The sequence below is a fragment of the Gopherus evgoodei genome, chromosome 6, assembly GCF_007399415.2.
Source record: "Gopherus evgoodei ecotype Sinaloan lineage chromosome 6, rGopEvg1_v1.p, whole genome shotgun sequence".
Lineage (NCBI taxonomy): Eukaryota > Metazoa > Chordata > Testudines > Testudinidae > Gopherus > Gopherus evgoodei.
The window spans coordinates 94,800,725-94,821,879 of NC_044327.1; the positions used below are offsets into that span (position 1 = coordinate 94,800,725).

General features: G+C 41.2%; 1 protein-coding gene across 1 annotated transcript in view; it reads left to right on the plus strand.

The window, feature by feature from the left end:
• Window positions 1-21,155, plus strand: part of ADAMTS6 (ADAM metallopeptidase with thrombospondin type 1 motif 6) — a 309,713-nt gene that overhangs the window by 22,019 nt on the left and 266,539 nt on the right. Inside the window, exons 5-7 of the mRNA XM_030567610.1 lie at window positions 11,254-11,471; window positions 12,079-12,162; window positions 12,686-12,831. Of these exons, the coding sequence (XP_030423470.1) occupies window positions 11,254-11,471; window positions 12,079-12,162; window positions 12,686-12,831 (448 nt within the window). The remainder of the gene's footprint in view (window positions 1-11,253; window positions 11,472-12,078; window positions 12,163-12,685; window positions 12,832-21,155) is intronic.

Genomic DNA, 21,155 nt, shown 5'->3' on the forward strand with positions numbered 1-21,155 from the left:
TGAAAGGATCATGGAATGTAGGTTACTGCTTTTTCCCCCATGATCATAGCCATTATCAAGGCTAATTCCCCACTCTGGCACTTTGAGTGCAGAAGGTGGGGGCCTGCAAGGATTCTGAAAATTAATACTTGCCACTCCAGGCTTGTATTAAACTTCCAAGGTTACAGCTTTTATCTGACCTTGGATTGGTAGATACTGCCACCGCCCAAATGCAAAACCTCCTTGAGAACCCAGGAAGGCGCACTTGGGAATTCCTTCCTGTGGGGTACCCTCAAGCCCTTTCACCCCCCCCACTCCCCCCTGGAGAAGAAAAGAAAAGAAGGAGAAAGGAAAAAAAAGGAAATCAGCTGTTGCCATCAGCTGATTAAACAACATGTGCACAAACCTCTTAAGACACAGAAATCCAATCATGTTCTTAAAAAAGATAAATTTTATTTTTTTTAAAAAGAACAACATATATCTGGAAACTCAGGCTATTGCTAGGTTTTAAAAGAGTAACTACAAGGATTAAGCATCAAGAATAGTTTTCTTGAGGTTCAGCTTAAAGGTTAAAAGCAAACCAAAAGCATTTGAGGTTAGCACAGAGGAGCCCACAAGCCATAAAGAAATAAAAAGGATAAACCTAATCACGACATTTCCTAATCTACTTACATACCTGGGGTTTTAGATGAGTAGTTTCTAGGTCTGATACTGATGATTTTTCATGTCTGGCCCAAAGCTTCTTACAGCATTACTGCAGCCCTGTCTGCCTCTCCCCGGACAACAACAGACAGACAAAAGAGGAGTCTTGTTTAAATTTTAAAAAGTTCTAGTCTTTCATTGGCTCTTTTGGCCAGGTGCCCGCTCACTTCCCTTTACCTATAAATAGCAGTGAGACTTTTTAACCCTTTATAGGTAGAGCAATTAGGGAACAGCTGCTAAGAGGGATTTTAAAGCTACTGGCTGACTGGGTGTCCATAAAAAGGAGCTCCCCCCGTCTTCACTTGTCACAGCCCCAGAGCAGGGAAGACATATCAGCCCCTCCTGAGGACACCACATGGGGAGAAAGATAAATTAACTATTCCCCCAACTGTCATCCGTGACAACTGAAGGGAGGTGAGATGACCAGTTTGGTGTGGGCATATTCTAAGAGATGATCATCACACACACAGTTCATCAAATGTATACATTGAGAGCTTGCAATCCTATAAAATGTGTCCCTGCACTCTCTTAAAAGTGACCATATACTAATCACAGCTTTCAAATCCTTCTCACCCTCAAGTCCCTCCCATTCATACCCCGCCCCCCACCCATGCAAAGCATCAACTGCAACAGATTCCTCTCTACCTCCCCCTCACTGCCTTGGAACCTCCTTGTCCCAAGTTCCTTCCCTGACGTACTCTCCACATTTCTCTCAGATGTGTGGGTCTTCTACCCTGCCGACTTCACTCCTCCTCCTTCCTACAACTGTCAAACCCTCTTCTGTTAGCTGCCACATCTTTTTTGACATCCTCATCTCAGCTACCAAAATCCTACCAACACCTTCCATGGCAATTATTAAATCTTTGACCCCCCAATTGTCAAACCCCCAAACTTCCTCAGGACCTCTGACAAGATCTCATTTTTTCAGTCTTTATACAAATCCCAGGACCAGGTCTACTGTAGAAACGTTTGCTGATATAGTGGGGGCGGAGGTCTCTCTGCCCACTCCCACCACCTGCAAGCCCCGCCCCTGCAGCACGTGACACTCCTGCCAGCGGGTGGGCACCAGGAGCTGCACCAGGAAGCGATGAGCGGCGGCTGCGGTCTGGAAGGTCCCCGATATCGGGACAAAAGGGCATCCCGACCGATGTAAGGTCGGAAGGTGGGACAAGTCCCCTAAAATCTTGACTGTCCCGATAATATCGGGACGTCTGGTCACCATAGGCATGCACAGCACATTTAATTAAGAAGTGCACCCAAGTAACCCTTCCCTAGCTCCGCCCCTGCCAGGCCCTAGCCTTGCCCTGCCCCATCCACTCCCTCCTACTTCCTGCCCCCTGACTGCCCCCCTCAGAACTCCCAACCCTCCCACTCCTTGTCCCCTGACTACCCCCTCCTGGGACCCCTGCCCCTAACTGCCCCCCAGGACCCCACCCCCTATCTAAGCCTCCCTGTTCCCTGTCCCCTTATGCCCCCCTAGGACCCTGCCCCCTGCCTGTCCCCTGACTACCCTGACCCTTTTCCACACCCCCATCTCCAGCCAGACCCCAGGGACTCCCATGCCTATCCAACTGCTCCCTGCCCCCTGACAGGACCCCCAGAAATCCCAACCCATACAACCACCCCTGCTCCCTGCCTGCCCGAACCCCTCTCCACTCTCCTGCCTCCTGACAGGCCCTCCTCAGAACTCCCAACTCATCCACCCCCCACAGCTCCTTGTCCCCTGACCATCCCCTCCAGAGGACCCCCCCCACCTTAACTACCCCCACAGGGCCCTCCTTGCTCCCTGTCTCCTGAGTGCCCTGACTTACCCTCCAGAGACCCCCCCGCCCCTAACCACCACCCCCGGAATCCCACCCCTTATCCAACCCACCCTGTTACTTGTCCTCTGACTGCCCCCATCCACTATCCAACCCTCCCAGCCCGGACTCATTACCATGAGGCTCCTAGCAGCATGTTCTGCTCTGTGCAGAGCCAGACACGCTGCCCCGTGGAAGCGGGCAGCCCCGCCCCTCAGAATGCTGTGCACGCAGCAGTGGCATGGCTCTGGATGAGTGGGGAGAGTGTCTGCCTCCCCACGGAGCCAAACACTGCTCTGCAGGAGCGTGCAATCCTGATCCCCAGAGCGCTGTGCGCACGGCAGCATGACTCCAGTGGAAGAGGGAAGGTGGGGGAGGGGCAAGCGGCTTGTGCTCAGCCGGGCACTCCTGCCCGGGAACATGGACCCCATGGCTTGCCGCGCCAGGAGAGTGGGGCCATTTTCCCACCTCTGCATTATGGTGTGCCTGGGCACACCCGGCACACCCCGAGCGCATGCCTATGCTGGTCACCCTACAGTAGGCAGCAGAAATGAGTCTACTAGAGCCATATACGCAGAAAGTGGAAGAAGTTTTCCATTTGTGTGCAGTCTCACAGTTTATCGCTCCTTCACACAGGCATTTCACATGTGCTGGACTATCTTCTGCATCTGAAACTGTTAGGTCTTTCAGATCCTTCTGGAGGAGTTCATATAGCCTCTATTTCTGCATTACATCTACCACTAGACAGATTTTCCAGTTTCTCTCATCGTCTTGTTTTTTTATTTTTTTTTGAAGGGTCTCATTGATGTTTAGCCTCCTTTGTCTGCTCCTGTGCCTGCATTAGATTTAAATCTAGTTCTCTCCAAACTGATATGACCACCTTTTGATCTTACAGCTACATCTTCATTACCTGTATCATCCATGAAGATGGCATGTTTGGTGGCAATCACTTCTGCAAGGAGGGTTTCAGAACTCTGGGCTGATCCTTCTTTCATGGTCTTTTATAAGGACACCCCTATGCCACTGTGACGTTGCAGTCTGTATGGTTTTATAAAAATATGCTAATGAGTGAATGTAATGTAACTGGAATATGCTTCATGCAAAAGGTCTCTTGTAAGGTATCATTACAAAGCTTATAATCTACTGAGTGTGATTATCCTATTTGTATAAATGTACCATTCTTGAAACTAGAAATATGAAATATAACTCTGAGGCCTATTGTAATTATGCAAAGTGTGGGCCTTTCGTGGTGGTTTGGAATCTTGATGACTCCCATTAACCAGGACAATTGTCTGCAGATGAGTGTGTTTTATCTGTAAGTCTTCCTGTATACTTGTGTGCTGGCAAGTGGGCAATGAAGTCTTGCAGTGACATGTGATCATGTCACCTGAACTGGAATCCATCTTTAACCTGGTGTCTTTCCATTGAGAAGGAGGGGGTGGGAACCCAGAGAGGGACAAAGGATTCCCGCCTTTTGCAAAAGATATATAAAGGGGTGGAACAGAAGAAAAGGGGAGGAGCCATCATGAAGAATCCCCTAGCTACCACCTGAGCTGGAACAAGAGCTGTACCAGGGGAAAGAATTGTTCCCAGGCCTGGAAGGTGTCCATTCTGAGGAAAAAACTTGCTGAAGCATCTCTGAGGGTGAGATTATCTGTATTCAATTTGATTAGACATAGATTTGTGTGTTTTATTTTATTTTGCTTGGTGACTTACTTTGTTCTGTCTGTTACGACTTGGAACCACTTAAATCCTGCTTTCTATATTTAATAAAACCACTTTTTACTTATTAATTGACCCAGAGTATGTATTAATACCTGGGGGAGCAAACAACTGTGCATATCTCTCTATCAGTGTTATAGAGGGTGAACAATCTGTGAGTTTACCCTGTGTAAGCTTTATACAGGGTAAAATGGATTTATTTGGGTTTAGACCCCACTGGGAGTTGGGCATCTGAGTGTTAAAGACAGGAACACTTCTGTTAGCTGCTTTCAGGTAAACCTGCAGCTTTAGGGCAAGTAATTCAGACCCTGGGTCTGTGTTGGAGCAGATGGGAGTGTCTGGCTCAGCAAAACAGGGTGCTGGGGTCCCAACCTGGCAGGGAAAGCAGGGGCAGAGGTAGTCTTGGCACATCAGGTGGCAGCTCCCAAGGGGGCTTCTGTGATCCAACCCGTCACAGCCACATCCTAAGTTTATGCCTACGGTAGTGTCAGTCTTTCCTCTAAATCAGACAATTAATTGTGTGGTGTTTTCCCCCAAGCCCTATTTGTTTAAGGCTGAGGAAGCATTCCATACCTTGTATCTTTGTAGAGCCCTGGCATTTTACTAGGACCACACTAGGCCTTCCGGTCTTCTTCCAGGCTGTTTATAAACTATGCTGAAAGGATTAAAGATTAGTCAGTCTCATCTCAATGAATTTCACATTGGAACTCTAACTAATAAAATCTGTTCTGATGTTGCTAAAGTCTTTCCTCCATTAGATATAATGGCTCAATCCATGCTCAGGGTATCCCTAAACTTGTGACTTCCAGATGCTGGGACTGGGTGACAGTGGATCACTAGATAATTGCCCTGTTCTGTTAATTTCCTCTGAAGCATCTGGCATTGGCCACTGTCAGTAGAAAGGATACTGGGTTAGATGAACCATTGGTCTGATCCAGTATGGCCATTCTTATGCTCTTCACATCAGCTATCCCAAGTAATGTTTCAATAACTGATATATGCAAGGCAGCGACATAGTCATCTGTGCATACTTTTCCAACTCATTATGCCATCGCTCAAGCCTCTTGTGATGATGCCAAGTCAATGTTACAGTCTCTGTTCAGATGATCCGAAATCCCTCCACCTGTAAGAGAAGTGCTGATGAGTCATCTACAGTGGAATGTATATGTGCACAGTCACTTGCAGGACTAAAAACCATTACTTACCCTGACAGTAAGTTTGTCAAAATGTGTTGTGCACATACACATTCTGCTACCCTCCCACCTTCCCCGCGTGGACATTACTTACTATGGTGCAAAAGACTGGAGAGATGGGCAGTGGACATTCTTTTTATGCCCTCGCCTGAGAGCACATGGCACGTGCACCACCTAGTGGTAATGTTGGCAAAAGTCTCTGACTCGAGTGCACTGAGTGCACACACATTTACAGTGGAATGTATATGTGCACAGCACCTCTCAAAGAAGAGCAATAATTGTAAGGTAAGTAACCGTTTGGTCTTTGTTCAGTGAGTAAGTGGTGGATCACATGCAATATGAGTGGTGGATCATCCGGGGTTTGTGACTTATATTGAAAAGGAAAATATAAGGAAAATATAAAGATGTCTGTCTCTGGCCCCTATTTGTGGTGTAGACAAGGATTTAGGGTAGAGTTAAGAAAGAAAAGTCTCATTCATGTTTCTAACGAATATTTAGAGTTTTGGTTTTTTTAGCTATAATGTTTGATAAACATTTCATTTTAAAGTGTATACACTCACAACATTAACTGAGTTTGGTTGTGAGAATAGTGTTTCATGAACAAAGTCAATATACAACAGGACCACTTTTCTGCTCTAAATTACACTAGTGCAAATCCAGAATAAAGGGCATGATATCAAAAATTAGAGCATCATAAATGAGATTTATTTTATTTTTCAGGAAAAAGGAGTTAAGAAGAATACTATTTCATCTCTTAAACATCCTGTCCCCACCAAACTGATTCAGTTCCTCACTCCTCGTTATGGGCCTTGTCCTACTCAGTTGAAGACAGTGGCAAAGCACCCACTGACTTAGGGTTGGATCAGGCCCCCCTGTATACTCCTGAATATTAAGGGCTTCATCCTGTGAAATTCTGAGCACTCTCAGCTCCATTGACTTCACCAGGAGTTGAGGGCACTCAACTTTTTGCAGGAGTGCTGAACATCTAGCAGGATCAAGACCTTAGAGTTATCTCAATTTTTCTATCTATTTTTATTGCTCTTTCATATATATAATTAACATTTTCCAAAGGCAGGACCACATTAAGCATTGGTAAACAGGTGAAATTGCATTATGCCAGAGTAGAATTTGGCTCAGTTTATAATCAAGCTTAACGTAAGAGTTCTATAGACAGCACGCTGAAGTCTTCCATGATTAGCCTTGCAACAAAGATCATATTGCAAATTTACTTTCATGGTATTTTCACTTGGCTGCATAGTTTATTGAAATGATTTTTGAAATGTTTTTTTAGTAGATGCCTAGTAGTGCATGCTGTATTGTTAAGGCTGCAAAACAGATTTCATTGTAACCTGCTATTTTTGCATACTCATAATTTTTAAATATGCACACCCCTTTAGCTGAAATGTTCTATATTAGATTTTTGTTTGAAGGTGAATTATTGTGGTTTTTTTTGAGAATTTAGCAAAATTCTTTCAGCAATTTTAGAGTTATAAGAGAGTGAAAAAGAGTATACTTTTCTCATTGCAAAAATAAAACAAAACTTTTGAATTGAATCCACTGATTGTAAAAACAATTGAAGTTTTGAAACTTGAAAATTGACAAGTATATAACCCTGGGATAGCACAACTATGTGCATCCCCATACCCAGAACAGATTGTATATACATAGTCTAGCCTGAAATGAAGGGGAGGGGGAAACTCACATTCATATGTCCTTATCTTGCACATTTAAAACAATATTAGCATTATTAAATTATTTGTCAAAGTTAGGGAAAAACTATGGTATCTATGGAACATTTTTTTTTTAAAGAATCTTTATGCTTTCTCATGTGTTATTCAATTGAATAGCAACACTTGCTAATGAATGCTTATACTCTGCTGCATCATTTTATAAAAAATAATCTAATATATCATTCAGTAAATGGAACTTTTGTGATTTTTGGGGCCTGCTCCTGCTATCACTGAAATCAACAGTAAAACTCGCATCAATTTCAATGTGAACAAGTTTTGGCCCTTTATTATGGAGATGTTGTGGAAATCATGAATCCACCGATTAGGTTTAGTCAAGTTTTGCACTTAGTCAAGTATTCAACATCTACGTTATGTATGAAGAATGCAGAATATTCTTCCCAAACTGACAGTACATACTCTGTGCACTGAAATGCTAAGGATTTACAATAACATTTGTTAATTTGAGTTAAATTAATTTTAAATTTGTTCTTTTAGAAATTTAGTACTTTTCAGACCTTTTTGTGTCCCAAATGATATTAATAACAGAATAATACAGATTCTTCGAACTTTACATAGAGTCAAAAGTCATTAGTTTTATGCATAGGTTACATTAGATTGGAATGATCATTATAGATTAATAGACTGGGCCAGGTCAATAACTCATATCACTCTTCATTAGTGCTTTTGTACCATCAAGATTTACTTAGCCAATCATTGATCTTCTTCTCCAGCTAATTGGCATGATGCAGTTCTCTTGTTTGTAATGAGTCAGTGTTTGTGAGGGAAGTGTACACGTGTCAAGTAGGGTTGTCAGGTGTCATAGACATAGGGGTGGTCACAGGGACTCTGTGCACTGCCTGTGCCCTTTGTGCTGGCTCCACAGCTCCCATTGGCCAGGAACTGCAGCCACTGGGAACTGCGGGCGTGGTGCCCGTGGGCAGGAGTAGCGCACGGAGGTCCCAGCCCCCTCCCCCCCCCGCCTAGGAACTGCTGCTAGAGGAATGTGCTCGTCGCTTTCAGGAGCCACCCGAGGTAAGCTTTTCCCTCTTCAAACCTTCCTGTCCCCCAAACCCAAGCCTGCAGCCTGCACCCTGCACCCAAACGCCCTCCCATAGCCCTGATCCCCCTTCTGCACCCAAACTCCCTCCCAGAGCCCTTGTTAGTTGCCGCAGACATCTTAAGTGGAAAGCAAGGGTGTTCTCATGACTAGCAGCCCCCTTTGTTCTCTTCCACCCGCTTTCATTGCTTTGGCACAAAGCAGGAATCTTTTTTCTCTTTGGATCCCCACCCTTCCTTCTAAATGGAAAAGTACCAAATTTCAGATGGATTCCAGTATCATGTGACATGGTCACATATCCTGTGAGACCTCATTTTTTATTACCCATGGCCTGGCCCACATGTACACAGGAAGGCTTTCAGGTAAATCAACCCATTCACAACCAATTGTCCTAGTCAATGGGAGCCATCAAGATTCTAAGCCACCATTAATGGCCCACACTTTTTATAATTACAATAGGACCTCAGAGTTATACTTCGTATTTCTAGCTTCAGATACAAGAATGATACATATATATAAATAGGAGGAATATATTCAGTAGGTTATAACCTTTGTAATGATACCTTACAAGAGACTTTTTGCATAAAAATATTCCAGCTGCATTATATTCACATTCATAAGCAAATTTTTATAAAACATGTGGAGTGCACCATCACAGTGCCATTAAACAGTTGGCAACCCTGCCTGTCAGGGAGGCTGGGAGGAATCCTACTCTGACAGAGTGTGGACAGTAAACCCAGGGGCGTGGGGAAAATCCTGAGGGAAAAGAATATGCCAGCCCACAGCTAAATGGAAGCGCAGGACCCACCGAGGGAGAGAGGAAGCCCTGTCACAATATATATACTTTGTTATTTACTCTTTAGGGTTTCTCAAACAGGGGTTGCCGCTTCTGTAGGGAAAGCCCTGGTGGGCCGTGAGCTTCCAGCAGCTCCTATTGGCCTGGAGCAGTGATCCGCGGCCAGTGGGCACCGTGATCGGCCGAACCTGCGGACAGGGCAGGTAAACACACCAGCACGGCCCGCCAGGGACTTTCCCTACAGAAGCAGCGACCCTTGTTTGAGAAACCCTGCTTTAAAAGGTTTTTACAAGTGCACACTAGATGATTTTCAAATTATTTATATCTTTTTTTATGAATGAGAAAAAAATTCCTAGTCTACATTTCATGTTTATAAAATAATTTTTATATTATAGAAGCACCAAAAATCCTCAAACTGATGAATTTGTGCAACTTGAATATGGCCAAACAAAGGGGTTTTTTTTCCATCTTATTACAAAATGTATCAGACAAGATTCCAGACATTCCTAAATCACTGCTTCAGTAAGGCTAAAATCTTTGCTCAATTAAAACAAACTTTAATTTCCTTAAACAGTGATTGAAATACAGGAAAATGTTTTTTTTTGGTTATAGAAACTTCAGCCGTCTTTAATACCTGAAGCTGATTTTTTAATGAATGACTATAACCGTGCCTAAGACTTGTCACAATGATATCAATAAACCCAATGATCTGAAGTAACTGAAGAATAGACTCAAGCATGTGCTTAATGTTAAGCATATGCTTACTTTATTAAATTGAGCCCAAACCCACAGGGCTACTTTTTAAAATAAGCACTGTTCAATATGGATGTGACGTGCCAGTCGTTGTTCCGTAGTTGAGGATGTCATACTTAAATATTCATTCAGAGAAAGAGAAAGAAAATGACTCGATAGCCCAGGAGTTTGGGTGCCCACCTGGAATTTGGAAGATCCAAATGCAAGTCCCTGTTTCAATGACTATTTTATTATTTATACAGAATGGAATAACTTCAGTGGGAGAAACTGAGAAAAACCCACCCCAGAGTACCACATAGGCCAGTAACTAGGGCATTCAGATGGGAGAAGTAGACTGGAGTTCAAATTCCTATGCCATTGTAGCCAGAAAAGGGATTTGAACATGATTCTCTTGTATCTTGGATGAGTGCTGTAACCACTGGGCTACCGTTGGTAGGGGTACTGCTGCTGCCCCCTCCCTCTGTTTTGTACAAGCTCTGATTCAGTGGCTGTGCTTTGACCATACTTACCAGATTGGGCTCCACAGGTGAGTTAGGTGGGGCAGTGCCTATGTTGAAGGTCCCACTGGAGTTTGGGCATGAGCTATGTGCTTGGGCCTTAGGATTCACGTGGCTATGCATATGCCTGGCAGCAGAAATGTAGGTACCTTGGGGACTTTACTAGCAGAAACTTGAGTGTCTGCAGGGTTACATGGCAGCTGAGCTGGTGTTTTGAAGATGTAAATTTTGGACTGAGGCACCTAGCATGCCAGTTAGTCACCTGAATCCCTTTGTGGATCTAGCCCTTAGTTTATTTTATTGTTAAAATTAATTAAAAAATAGGCCCATTAAGATATGTAGTCAGACTGTTATTAACTCCCACCTGAATGAGAACTATTTAATATGTTTTAAAACATCAGTTTAATCCGTCAGAGCAGACGCTATCATGCACTAAGCTTAACTGTAGTTATTGCATGATGTCATTACAGGGCAAAATTAAGGTTTTTTGAATGCCCTAACTGTGTATTACCATGCCTTAATATGTTTGGATTTCTTTAAACTTTAAACCTTAACTCTGAATTTCCTAGGCTTGTAGTGCTGATTTCTGGGATAATTATAACATCCCTGTAGTGTTTTTACCATTTAAATACTGAAATGTATTAATCCTTAATTCCGTGTTGTAATGTAATTTGTATCTGGGAATATAAATAAGAGTTTTGCAGGATCAGGCCTTTTAAGAGAACAAGTTGATATTGTTAACAGCAGCTGTATGAAACAATGTATGAAAGCAAGAGAACTTGCTTTATATTTATTTTAAAAAAATATTTCTCTATTAAATCTAGCTCCTTTTCAATCTGCAAAAATATTTGCTAATGAAAGTGTAAAATATACTATATATTTATAGAAAAGATTTAATTTCTTCTTGCCTTCAAGAAACTCTTGTTATTTTAGAAGCTTTAAGATAATATCAACTTGAAACAGCTGTATTTGAACGTTGTTTAACTAGCAACCCATCTGAAGTGGTTAATTATTTTGATTCCTAGAAGACCTCACAAGAAGTCGTAAACCTTGGTGGATGAATGATACATCTGCTTTGCCAACTTCACTTCCAATTAATAACACTCTAAGTAGTCATCGTCGACAGAAGAGATCAGTAAGCATTGAACGCTTTGTGGAGACACTGGTAGTAGCAGACAAAATGATGGTGGGATACCATGGTCGCAAAGACATTGAACATTACATTTTGAGTGTAATGAATATTGTAAGTTTGACCCCTCTATATATTAATATAATTAACACTTTTTATAGGATAGGCAATTATGCAATATGGTTTTCTAATTTGAAATAAACAATTCTTTAAAATATGTATCAGCCTGCAAAAAGTGATATATAGTAAAATGTTAGTATTAGAATATAAATAAGATGTTCAATACTATTGTCTTTTCTCCATCAGGGAGAATATTATGATCACTGATAAATCATGTTTCAATGCCTTTGGGTTTCATTTTAAATATATTGACCCTCTAATTACCAGTTATAGCGATTACACTTTTGGTTGGTTCTTTTCTTTAGCTAGCACTCTGAACATCTCTTGTCATGAGTTATTCAGTTGTGAAACAAATTTATTCTATAAAGTGTTTGCAGTGAAAATAGTGTAGGGAATATTGATTTATCTTACTGAATAGGTTAAGGCTGACTTAGAAATAGTTCTTTAGATACTTATTCAAACAGTTCTTTAGATGCTTGTTCAAATTATGAAATTATGAAATTATATTTAGTAAGAGACAACAGATTAATTTTTAAGCATATGTCAAATTAATGGTGTTTCTTGTCTGACTTTGTGTCTTTTCTTCTTTTCTGGAGGTCAGGTTGCCAAACTTTATCGTGATTCCAGTCTAGGAAACGTTGTGAATATTATAGTGACTCGTTTAATTGTTCTCACTGAAGATCAGGTAAGACTGAGCTGCAATTACATTAGACTTCAGACCAATAAACTACAGCATACTTCACTCTGTACTATTATAGAATCTATCTAATTATTGTTTAGAAAGGCTATATTTGAGTATAAAACCTCATCTGTAATCTTTCGCTATTTTTAAGGAAGATTGAAATAGTTTCAAGGATTATGCCTCATTTATTGTCTTAATATTTACCTAATGTAACAGATATCTTTAACTTACTTTTGGAGATTTCAGTGGTAGAGACTTACAATTACAATTTTATTTCTATGTCTATATTTTTATAATCTAAAATTTTTATATTGACATTATTATTAAAGCTGGAAGTGAAAGAATGCCTGTTCAGTAATACACTAACTGAACTCTGGGTCAGATTTTAGAGATAAAAATTGGCAAGAAGAGTTATTCCTAGAAACCACTGCTTCTAATTATAGTCCCATTTTAGTCTTCAAAAGGCTTTAACAACTGACCTTAGTAATTTGTTTGGAACATTTCTGGTATGCATGTTGTATTGCAGCCAAACTTGGAGATAAACCACCATGCAGACAAGTCCCTCGATAGCTTCTGTAAGTGGCAGAAATCTATTCTCTCCCACCAAAGCGATGGAAACACCATTCCAGAAAATGGGATTGCTCACCACGATAATGCGGTTCTTATTACTAGGTATGGTTTATTGCAGGTCTTGTATTTATTTTATCTTCTTTCTATGGTTTTCTTGTATTTACTTATGTATAAAACCTATATTTTAAGTAATTTAAGGGGTAGGTATTCTTGTGAGGGTAAAAAGATAGTATGTTGCTTGTCTTTGAGAATATATCAGACCATTAAAACATAGATTTTAAAAAATTGGAAATAAAATGTCTAAGAATTTACAGTACTTACAATTTCAATAACTTCAATAACTGTGCTTCTCATAACTGCTCCCATAAAAAATCTTGAAGTAGATCTGATGAATTTTCTTGATCATTTCAAACTTTTATAGTTGAACAAAAATTCTAAAAATTCTGGGAAAAAGATCAACAAGCAGGAGAAAAAAATTATTTTGTTACTACTGTATAATGTTTTCAGTGTAAAACATTATTGCCAAATCCTTGGTGTAAATCAGTGTCACTTCACTGAAGTCAATGGAGCTATGCAGATTTACACCAGCTGAAAATCTGTCTGTGCATTTGTTGCTGTGCTATCTAGCTTAAAGAAAAAAGAAAGTGAAATTTCTAGTGTTCATACCAAGGCTACTTATGTGTAAAGGTGTCTTGCTGTACATATTACCATTTCTGTGAGCAGGTTCAGCACTGCTATATCTATCATCTTTCAGTCCTGTTATATACCGTTTTCTCTGTGTAGTTACAGGTAAACAAATATTGTACCCTAAAATAGATTGTCTTAAAATAGCATTTCATGTGCACCTGTTTCTTGGGACAGTTTTCTTTTTTTTTCTAACTATTAAAACAGTGATGCTAGTATTGATCTATATAGCTAAGGATTGTTAATGTTTCTATTATAAATATCCTTTTCAAGGGGCATATTCTATACTCATGCAACATGTCAAACTTTAATGGAGGTTTTAGGTATGGGATCAGTGTAGAATAATGCCCTCAAGATTTATAAGACAAAAGTCACTCCTGGTTGGAATTTGAGCATAAAAGCTATGATATTTTTGAAAAAATTATTTTATCTGTTTTTGAATTACAGTAGCACAGCGATGAAAGAATATACTAGAGGTACTGGTAACCATTTTGAATGCAAAATGTATTTTTCATCAATATTTCATAAATTACTTTTAATACATGCAATTAAGTGCACATGTAGTAGGTAGACTGACAAAATACATTCCAATATCCTTGAAAGAACTGCTTTGGTCTAATGGGTAAAAATCACTTTGAAAACATCCTTAAATAAAGTACAGATTTAGAAGCTAATAATGTTCCATTTTAAGGCACTGATTCTACAAAGACATGCTTAATATGCAGGCTTAATTTTATACATGTGAGTAGTCCCGTTTATATATACATATATATGTCTCTATCTGTTGTATAAACAAATAGTCTCAAAGTCAGTGTTTTTATATACTTTCATGAGGGAGTGCTTCTTTTCATTCAATGATTATAACTATCTAAATAAACTATAAAAATGAAATTCTCACACAAAAGCTACACTAAATAACATTAAGGACTTGACCTTGCTCACCCTGAAATCCCTGACTTATGCTGATTTATTTTAGTAAACAGTGCTAAGGCTGAAACATTAGGCTTAAGTCCTCAGTTACATCAGCCCCCTCCTGGAGTATGGCACCAAGCTGATATAGAAAAGGAGAGAGTGTAAGGCATCCTCTCCTCCCTTTTCCTCTCTCACAGCAATTAAAAAAAGATTGATAAAAGTGATTTGCATGGTCTGCTTACTGTAGGCAGTGTTGGGGACATGGCATGCTTCTATCAGTGATGCTAGTGTTTATGCTATAGCCAGAAAGGAATGCTGATCAGCAAGAGTATTTCCTGGCAGCAAAAACCGTACCCCCTCAACACTGTTGTGGAGACTCTGAGGACACAAGGCGTGAAGCCCTGTTTGAAGATTTTTTTTTTTCTTTTTGAAATAGCTCAGCAGTTTATTTTCTTTCAAATAAATGTCATGGTAGCTAAGTGCAGGTAGCTAATACTGTACACTTATTGCAGAGTCTCAGAATAGTGGTTGAACCTACGTAACATGTTTCACTTAAACTCAATGGGAATATTTGACAAAGGAATTGTGCCCATTATTCAACATTTCCTTGCTTTTATCTCTTTACTTGAAAACTCTGAAGTTATTTTGTTTGTGTTGGTTTTGTGCACAGGATAAGTCTGTGGTTGAACTAAAATGTTAAACAAATGAAGGCTGTTTTCTCTACCACAGTCCCTTATTGGATGGTTCACTTAGTCATTTTTAGTATGAGACTATACCAAATCCTAATATTTTATCCTGTAATTGTTGCAGTGAATTGTTTAAAAAGAAATATTAATAATGTTAGGATACTGAGCTGATAGTTTTCTATATAAAGTCTACTGTTGATTAATACTAGAGTATTGTTTGGATAATCAATCTCCTCCTTCCCATAAAGTGACTCTGACTTTAGCAAACCCAAATGTAGCCTTATAGCAATTTTCTTTTTATTGACAAAAGAACATTAAAAATAGTGTGGAAACTTGTATAGGTCAATATTTTATCTCTGAATGTGCACAGGAGCAGTGTGTGTGCCTTTTGAGGACAAACTACAGTCATTAGACTTGAATACAACATTGTTGGTGTCACAAATAGTGTCATCCTATTTTAGCAAGATGATCTCCGTCTTGGTAGGGTCAACTCTGTGGTACTGGGCCTAGGCTTTGTGAATCTCTGTGCAAAACAAAAAAGCATAGAGACCCATCCAGTTTCTTTCCCTCCTATGAGTTGGATCCCATATTTTCATAAACATACAGCATCCTTTTCCTGGTAGCCTCTTGTCTGCCCGTGACCCAGCTGCTGTCTCACATCTGAGGCTCTAAGAACCATGTTCTACATAGTTTCTCTTTCAAATATGAAACTTTAGAGGCTAAAATACCCAATATACTATACTACGAAGTATTTTTACTATGGCAGATTGAGTTAATACTTTCAGCCTGAGTTGGGCTTTTGGCCATACTTCCTCCCCTGTTTCAAAAAATGTCTTTCGCTGATGAGCCTGAAAGTCCCCTCCCTCCAAAAAAAAAAATAGATTTTGAAACCATCCATACCTTTACCTTCCTGGAAATTTTTTAGCCCTTCTTTGTGCCCCTCCGCCCCCATGATTAATTCTTTAGCAGCATAAATTAGGTGCAAAAGTGTTGCTTGACCTAGTCACCTGTGCAGAAAAGTATGGAGGCATGAAGTGTCCTCTTGCTCCCTTGAATGGTCTGCTTGCATCACCGCTCGCAGTGTGAGGGGAATAAACAAAATAATGGTTATATTCTCTCTCTCGCTCTCTCTCTCTCTCTCAACAAAACAAAAGGATCTTTAATCAAGCCCACTAATTTCTGTAAGGTATAGACTCATAGCCTGAGACCATTAGTTTGTTATACCCAGGTACTGAAAAGCTGTTTTTTCAAATAACATATATGACTGATTGAATAAAATGTTCAGGGAATGAATCTCCTCCTGCTGGGAGGGAAGATCCAGAGCCATTAATTTTATTCCCTGGTATGGCAGCAGACCAAGTAAAACACATATCCAACAACCTATGGAGAAGAGAGTTCTAGGGGGAAATTGAGATGCACGTGTGTATCTCCAAAGGGCAGAATTTGGCCCCTAGAATTTAAATGTTTTAAACAGAGAAACATTTGGAACTTCATTCACTTAAAGAGATAGAGTTTCTTTAAAAGAGTAAGAACATGAAATTTCACATCCCATTGATAGTATTCCATCTCCGGACTTTATTTTGTCTTTTAGAAGTAAATACAAATATAACGTGGTTTGCGAAAAACAAAGTGCTTTAAATAAGAGAATAACTTGTTACAGCCGTAAAGGATTTAAGAAGAGTTTGTTCTTATTATTGAGTTAGTCAGTTTCTCTTTTCCCATTCACAAACTGTATTGTTACTTCTTCAATAAAGTGCTGGAATGATATTGACACGGATGTGGCCCCTGCAATTAGTATCTTATCATGCCTAGAAATTTGGAAAGTTTGTAATATTAAAGTGATTGAAATCCCTATAAATAATAGGGATTTCAATTCTATATACACAATAATCCTACTGAATTAAGTGGACCCCTTGTGTGAGAGTAAACACTACATATATGAGTAAAGAATCAGGCCCATAGTGTTTTATACAGAGTAATCCAAGTATTTGAATAATCTATATTTTAGACCAGGGGTAGGCAACCTATGGCATGGGTGCCGAAGGTGGCACGCGAGCTGATTTTCAGTGGCACTCACACTGCCCGGGTCCTGGCCACTGGTCCAGGGGGCTCTGCATTTTAATTTAGTTTTAAATGAATCTTCTTAAACATTTAAAAAACCTTATGTACTTTACATACAACAATAGTTTAGTTATATATTATAGACTTATAGAAAGAGAGCTTCTAAAAATGTAAAATGTATTACTGGCACATGAAACTTTAAATTAGAGTGAATAAATGAAGACTCGGCACATCACTTGCAAAAGGTTGCTGACCCCTGTTTTAGACAAACTGCAGGAAAACTAGAAAATGCCATGTGTGGTATATTTTGTGCATTTTCAAGTGGTTGCACATACTTTTTTGGGCTGAGGACATTGAGCAGGCCCTGAGCACTTCTCTTAACTAGACACTTCTGTACGGTTGCCAGCTACTACTGTCCTTATTATTTAGGAAGTATATTTCCAGGCAATATGCTGTGTTTTTCCTTTTGTCACCAACCAATATGCTCTGGAACATGCACCTCCAGCACTGCCAGTATCCACAGGAAAGGCAATAGCATTTCTATACATTTGTTTCTCTGGATTTTTCACATCCTTTCAAATACTGAAAATGCATAGAAATATGTTCATGTTTTATTGTATATGTAAAAGAATCACTTCACCCACTGAATGACAGACCCACTTCAGTGAGTCACTTGGCAGCTGTTTTCCAGTATACTGCAACACTACCTAGCATTTTAGAATGCACAGTAGAAAGTATTGTATCCAGGGGAAATTTAGGTAAGCAGAAGTTAATTTCTTTGAATCTGCAAAGATAGGGCATAGCTTATAGTAGGGGTTAATGCAGAGGTGCAGTGGCCCAATCAGAGTTCCTTGAGGCATGATGCTACAAAACTCCCTCTGAGAGCATAGCAGTGAGGTCCTTTAAAAGAGTGCAGGATATGTTCCCCCAATATGGGGCCATCTTTGCTGGCCTTTTCAAGGGAGAGAAAAGGGTTATGGCATCAGTCTTAGACTCTTAGTCTTTGTGCTTCTGAACTAAAGGACTCTAATTTTTCTTGACCTCTGCATAGAGGCACAAAAGAGGGGCAAAAAGCTGCTTTAATTTTCATGCATACCTGTGCAGAGCTGACCACAGGCTTTTTATTTTTAATAAATTTAGGGCTGGATTTGGTGTTTAAGCACCAAAAGATGGTGTTCAAACTTACTCTTTCTCTGTTTCCCCTTTGCTCAGGGGGCTCTTCTTGGAGTGCTTGCTCATGTCAATTCCATGTTAGGTATGGGTGTGCCCACGTGCACAGTTGCTGAAGATTTTTTCCCCAGGAGGTTTTCCATAGGGCTGGCCTTAGTGCTCCCTGGAGCCCCATGCTCACGTGCCAGTATAAGGGGCACTGCCAGCCCCGTACCCTCTCAGTTCCTTCTTAAGCCCGTGATGATTGCTGAAACAGCTTTCTCTCTTGCACTTGCAAGTTCTCCCAGTGATTTTTTGCACTCAGGTGTTCTTGTGTATAGTTAGGAGTTTAGTTATTAGTTAATTAGTTAGACTGAATAGCAGTCCCTATCACGGGATGTCGTCCTAGGGATGGGGTATGCCCCGCTCCCTGGGTTTCAGACCTTGTGCCACCTGCCATAAGCCCATGCCAGTGAGTGACCTGCATGTGCTCACATTAAAGACAGGTGCAGGATCTTCAGGGGCTTCAGGCCACCCACACGAAAGGACAGGGACATTTGACTGAAGACCCTGTTAATGGAAGCGCACTTAGACCTGCCTCAGAACCGTCCTGCTCCAATTTGGCGCCAAGCACTTCAGCCTTGATACGGAGGGCCCCCCAATACTGGGACCTTCTTGGCACCAATCACCATCTCCAGTGCCAAGGAAGTGGCACAAGAAACAGTGTGCTGAAAGAGGGCACTCCCCTGCGCCGAAAAAGGATAAGCGGGGAGTGACTGATGAGATGAGACCTGTACCAGGCCACTCGTCCTCCCCAAAGTCTCCACCCAGGGTGCCGAGCCCAGTCTGGGACCCACCACCTTCTCCGTGGAGTGGTCAGGGCACCCTACGCTTGAGAGCCCCTTCAACACCTGAGGATTTTCAGGCAGCAAAGGACCTTATGGCTCTCCTACTAACGCCCACTCCCTGAGACCATCCACCGACCTTGGAGTAATTGAAGGCAGCTCCTTCCAGAGGGAAACCTCCCGTGGGCCTGCTGCAGTGGTCACCAACTCAACACCAGTCCCCAGCTTCATGGCCCACTCTCCAGCTTTGTGGCTCTGGTTGCTAGCTTTGTGACACTGGTCCCCAGCTTCTCGGCACCATTCGCTGGAGCCCTGTCACTGGTCCCCAACTCCTCGGCATCTCTCTCTGGTTCTGCATCACAGCCAGCAGGTGGATGTGGCAACGGCTCTACTGTGATCTCTCAGAGAGGAATCCTCAGAAGAGGAATCCATCCTCCCACTGAGGAGATACTGCTCATCTTATGCACCGTACTTCAGTGCTTTGCCTGCCGCAGGTGCTTGGCCACCAGGGCAGTGGCTGATGCATTGGCAGTATTGGAACCCATGGGGATTGCCTCCGATGCCAGGTCCTCATTTCTCCCTGTGATCTGTGGCAGCATCTGAGAGGCAAGCCCCAGTGAAGCCCCAACTGGTACAGGACCCAGACTTGGACCCTGACCCTGGTACCGAGTCCCCAGCAGTGGCCCCAGTGGATGCGACCCTGATGTTGGAGGAGGACCCAGCTCCTCCTGCAGTGTTGGCATCTTCCTCATCATTCCCAGATGAGGTGGTTGCTGGTCTCTTCCACCCACTGTCTCTGGATGGTTTCCGAGCTCACCAAATGGGTCATCATGAATTTGGGGCTAGAGGCGGAGGAGCTAATGGAGCCCACAGACAGTCTTTGTGATATTTTGGCTGCAGCAGCCCCTTCTAAGGTTACTCTACCAGTCCATGATGGGCTGTTAAAACTGGTTAAGGTGCTGTGGCAGACCCCATCTTTTCTGCCCCCAACCTCAAAAAGGGCAGAGGAAAAATGTTATGTCCTGGCCAAAGGGTTCGAGTACATGTACTCACACCCTCCCCACACCTATAGCAGTAAATTTATAATATCCCTGCACCCATTCATATATGTTAGTTGGGGCATTGGCTAGGGATGTGGGGAGGGCCAAAACTCAACACGTTTCTTGCCCCTCACAGGTCCAGGATCCTGCAGGAGTATAGTATGGAGTTCTTACTCCCCCTTAATCCCTTGCTTGGGTATGCAGTCCAAGTCACAAGTAGTTCTTAGACACTTAAGACATATAAGAAAGTTTTAAGTATTATAGGTAACCATTTGAATAACTTTATTAGTTTTATTTGTATTTTGAGCTTTACGAGCTGTAAAAAATAGTCTCTTCCTATAGGAAAAGTTAGTTGGCATTTTTAATGATTGTGACCAGCAATTTGGCATGAGATCAATATCCAGAACTACTTTTATTTCTTCTTTTATGAAGTAACATGTAGCTGAAAGTTGAAAGCCTCTGTCACAAATATAAAATGAAATCCATTTTCAAGTTTGCATTGTTGTAAAGCAAACCATTGATCACTTACATTTCATAAAGGATTTACTTTTCTTTATCAGAATGTGTTTTACGTTTGGTAGTCAGCATGAACATCCATGCATCCATTTCTTGGCTCTCTTTTCTGTAAACTCTTTAAACCACTACAGTTCTTCCATATATGTGAGATCAGGAAATGCATGGAATTGAAATACTTAAATCTATTATAGTAGTAATTGTAATATATGCTTCAGAAAAAACTCAAGTTGTTTTTTCCTCTTGTGAATTTCATTGTTAACTACGATAATCTAAGGGATTAAGGAAGTACATTAGTGAAAAGGAAAGCTACTGCAGATACATTTATGAAGTTTGGATCAAGTATTTTCTTTATGTTTAAGACTTCTAAAAAAATTCATGCACAGGACCAGATTGCTCTCCTAGTGTTAAACCTGTGCAAGGGGTGTCTGGAGGAGAAAATCTTTTCAAGGATCTCCTTGACATCATCCCTTGGGGTAAGGGGGAGGGCTGGGTTTGGTCTCCTGTGAAAATGGCTAAGGGGACTGGCCAAAGTC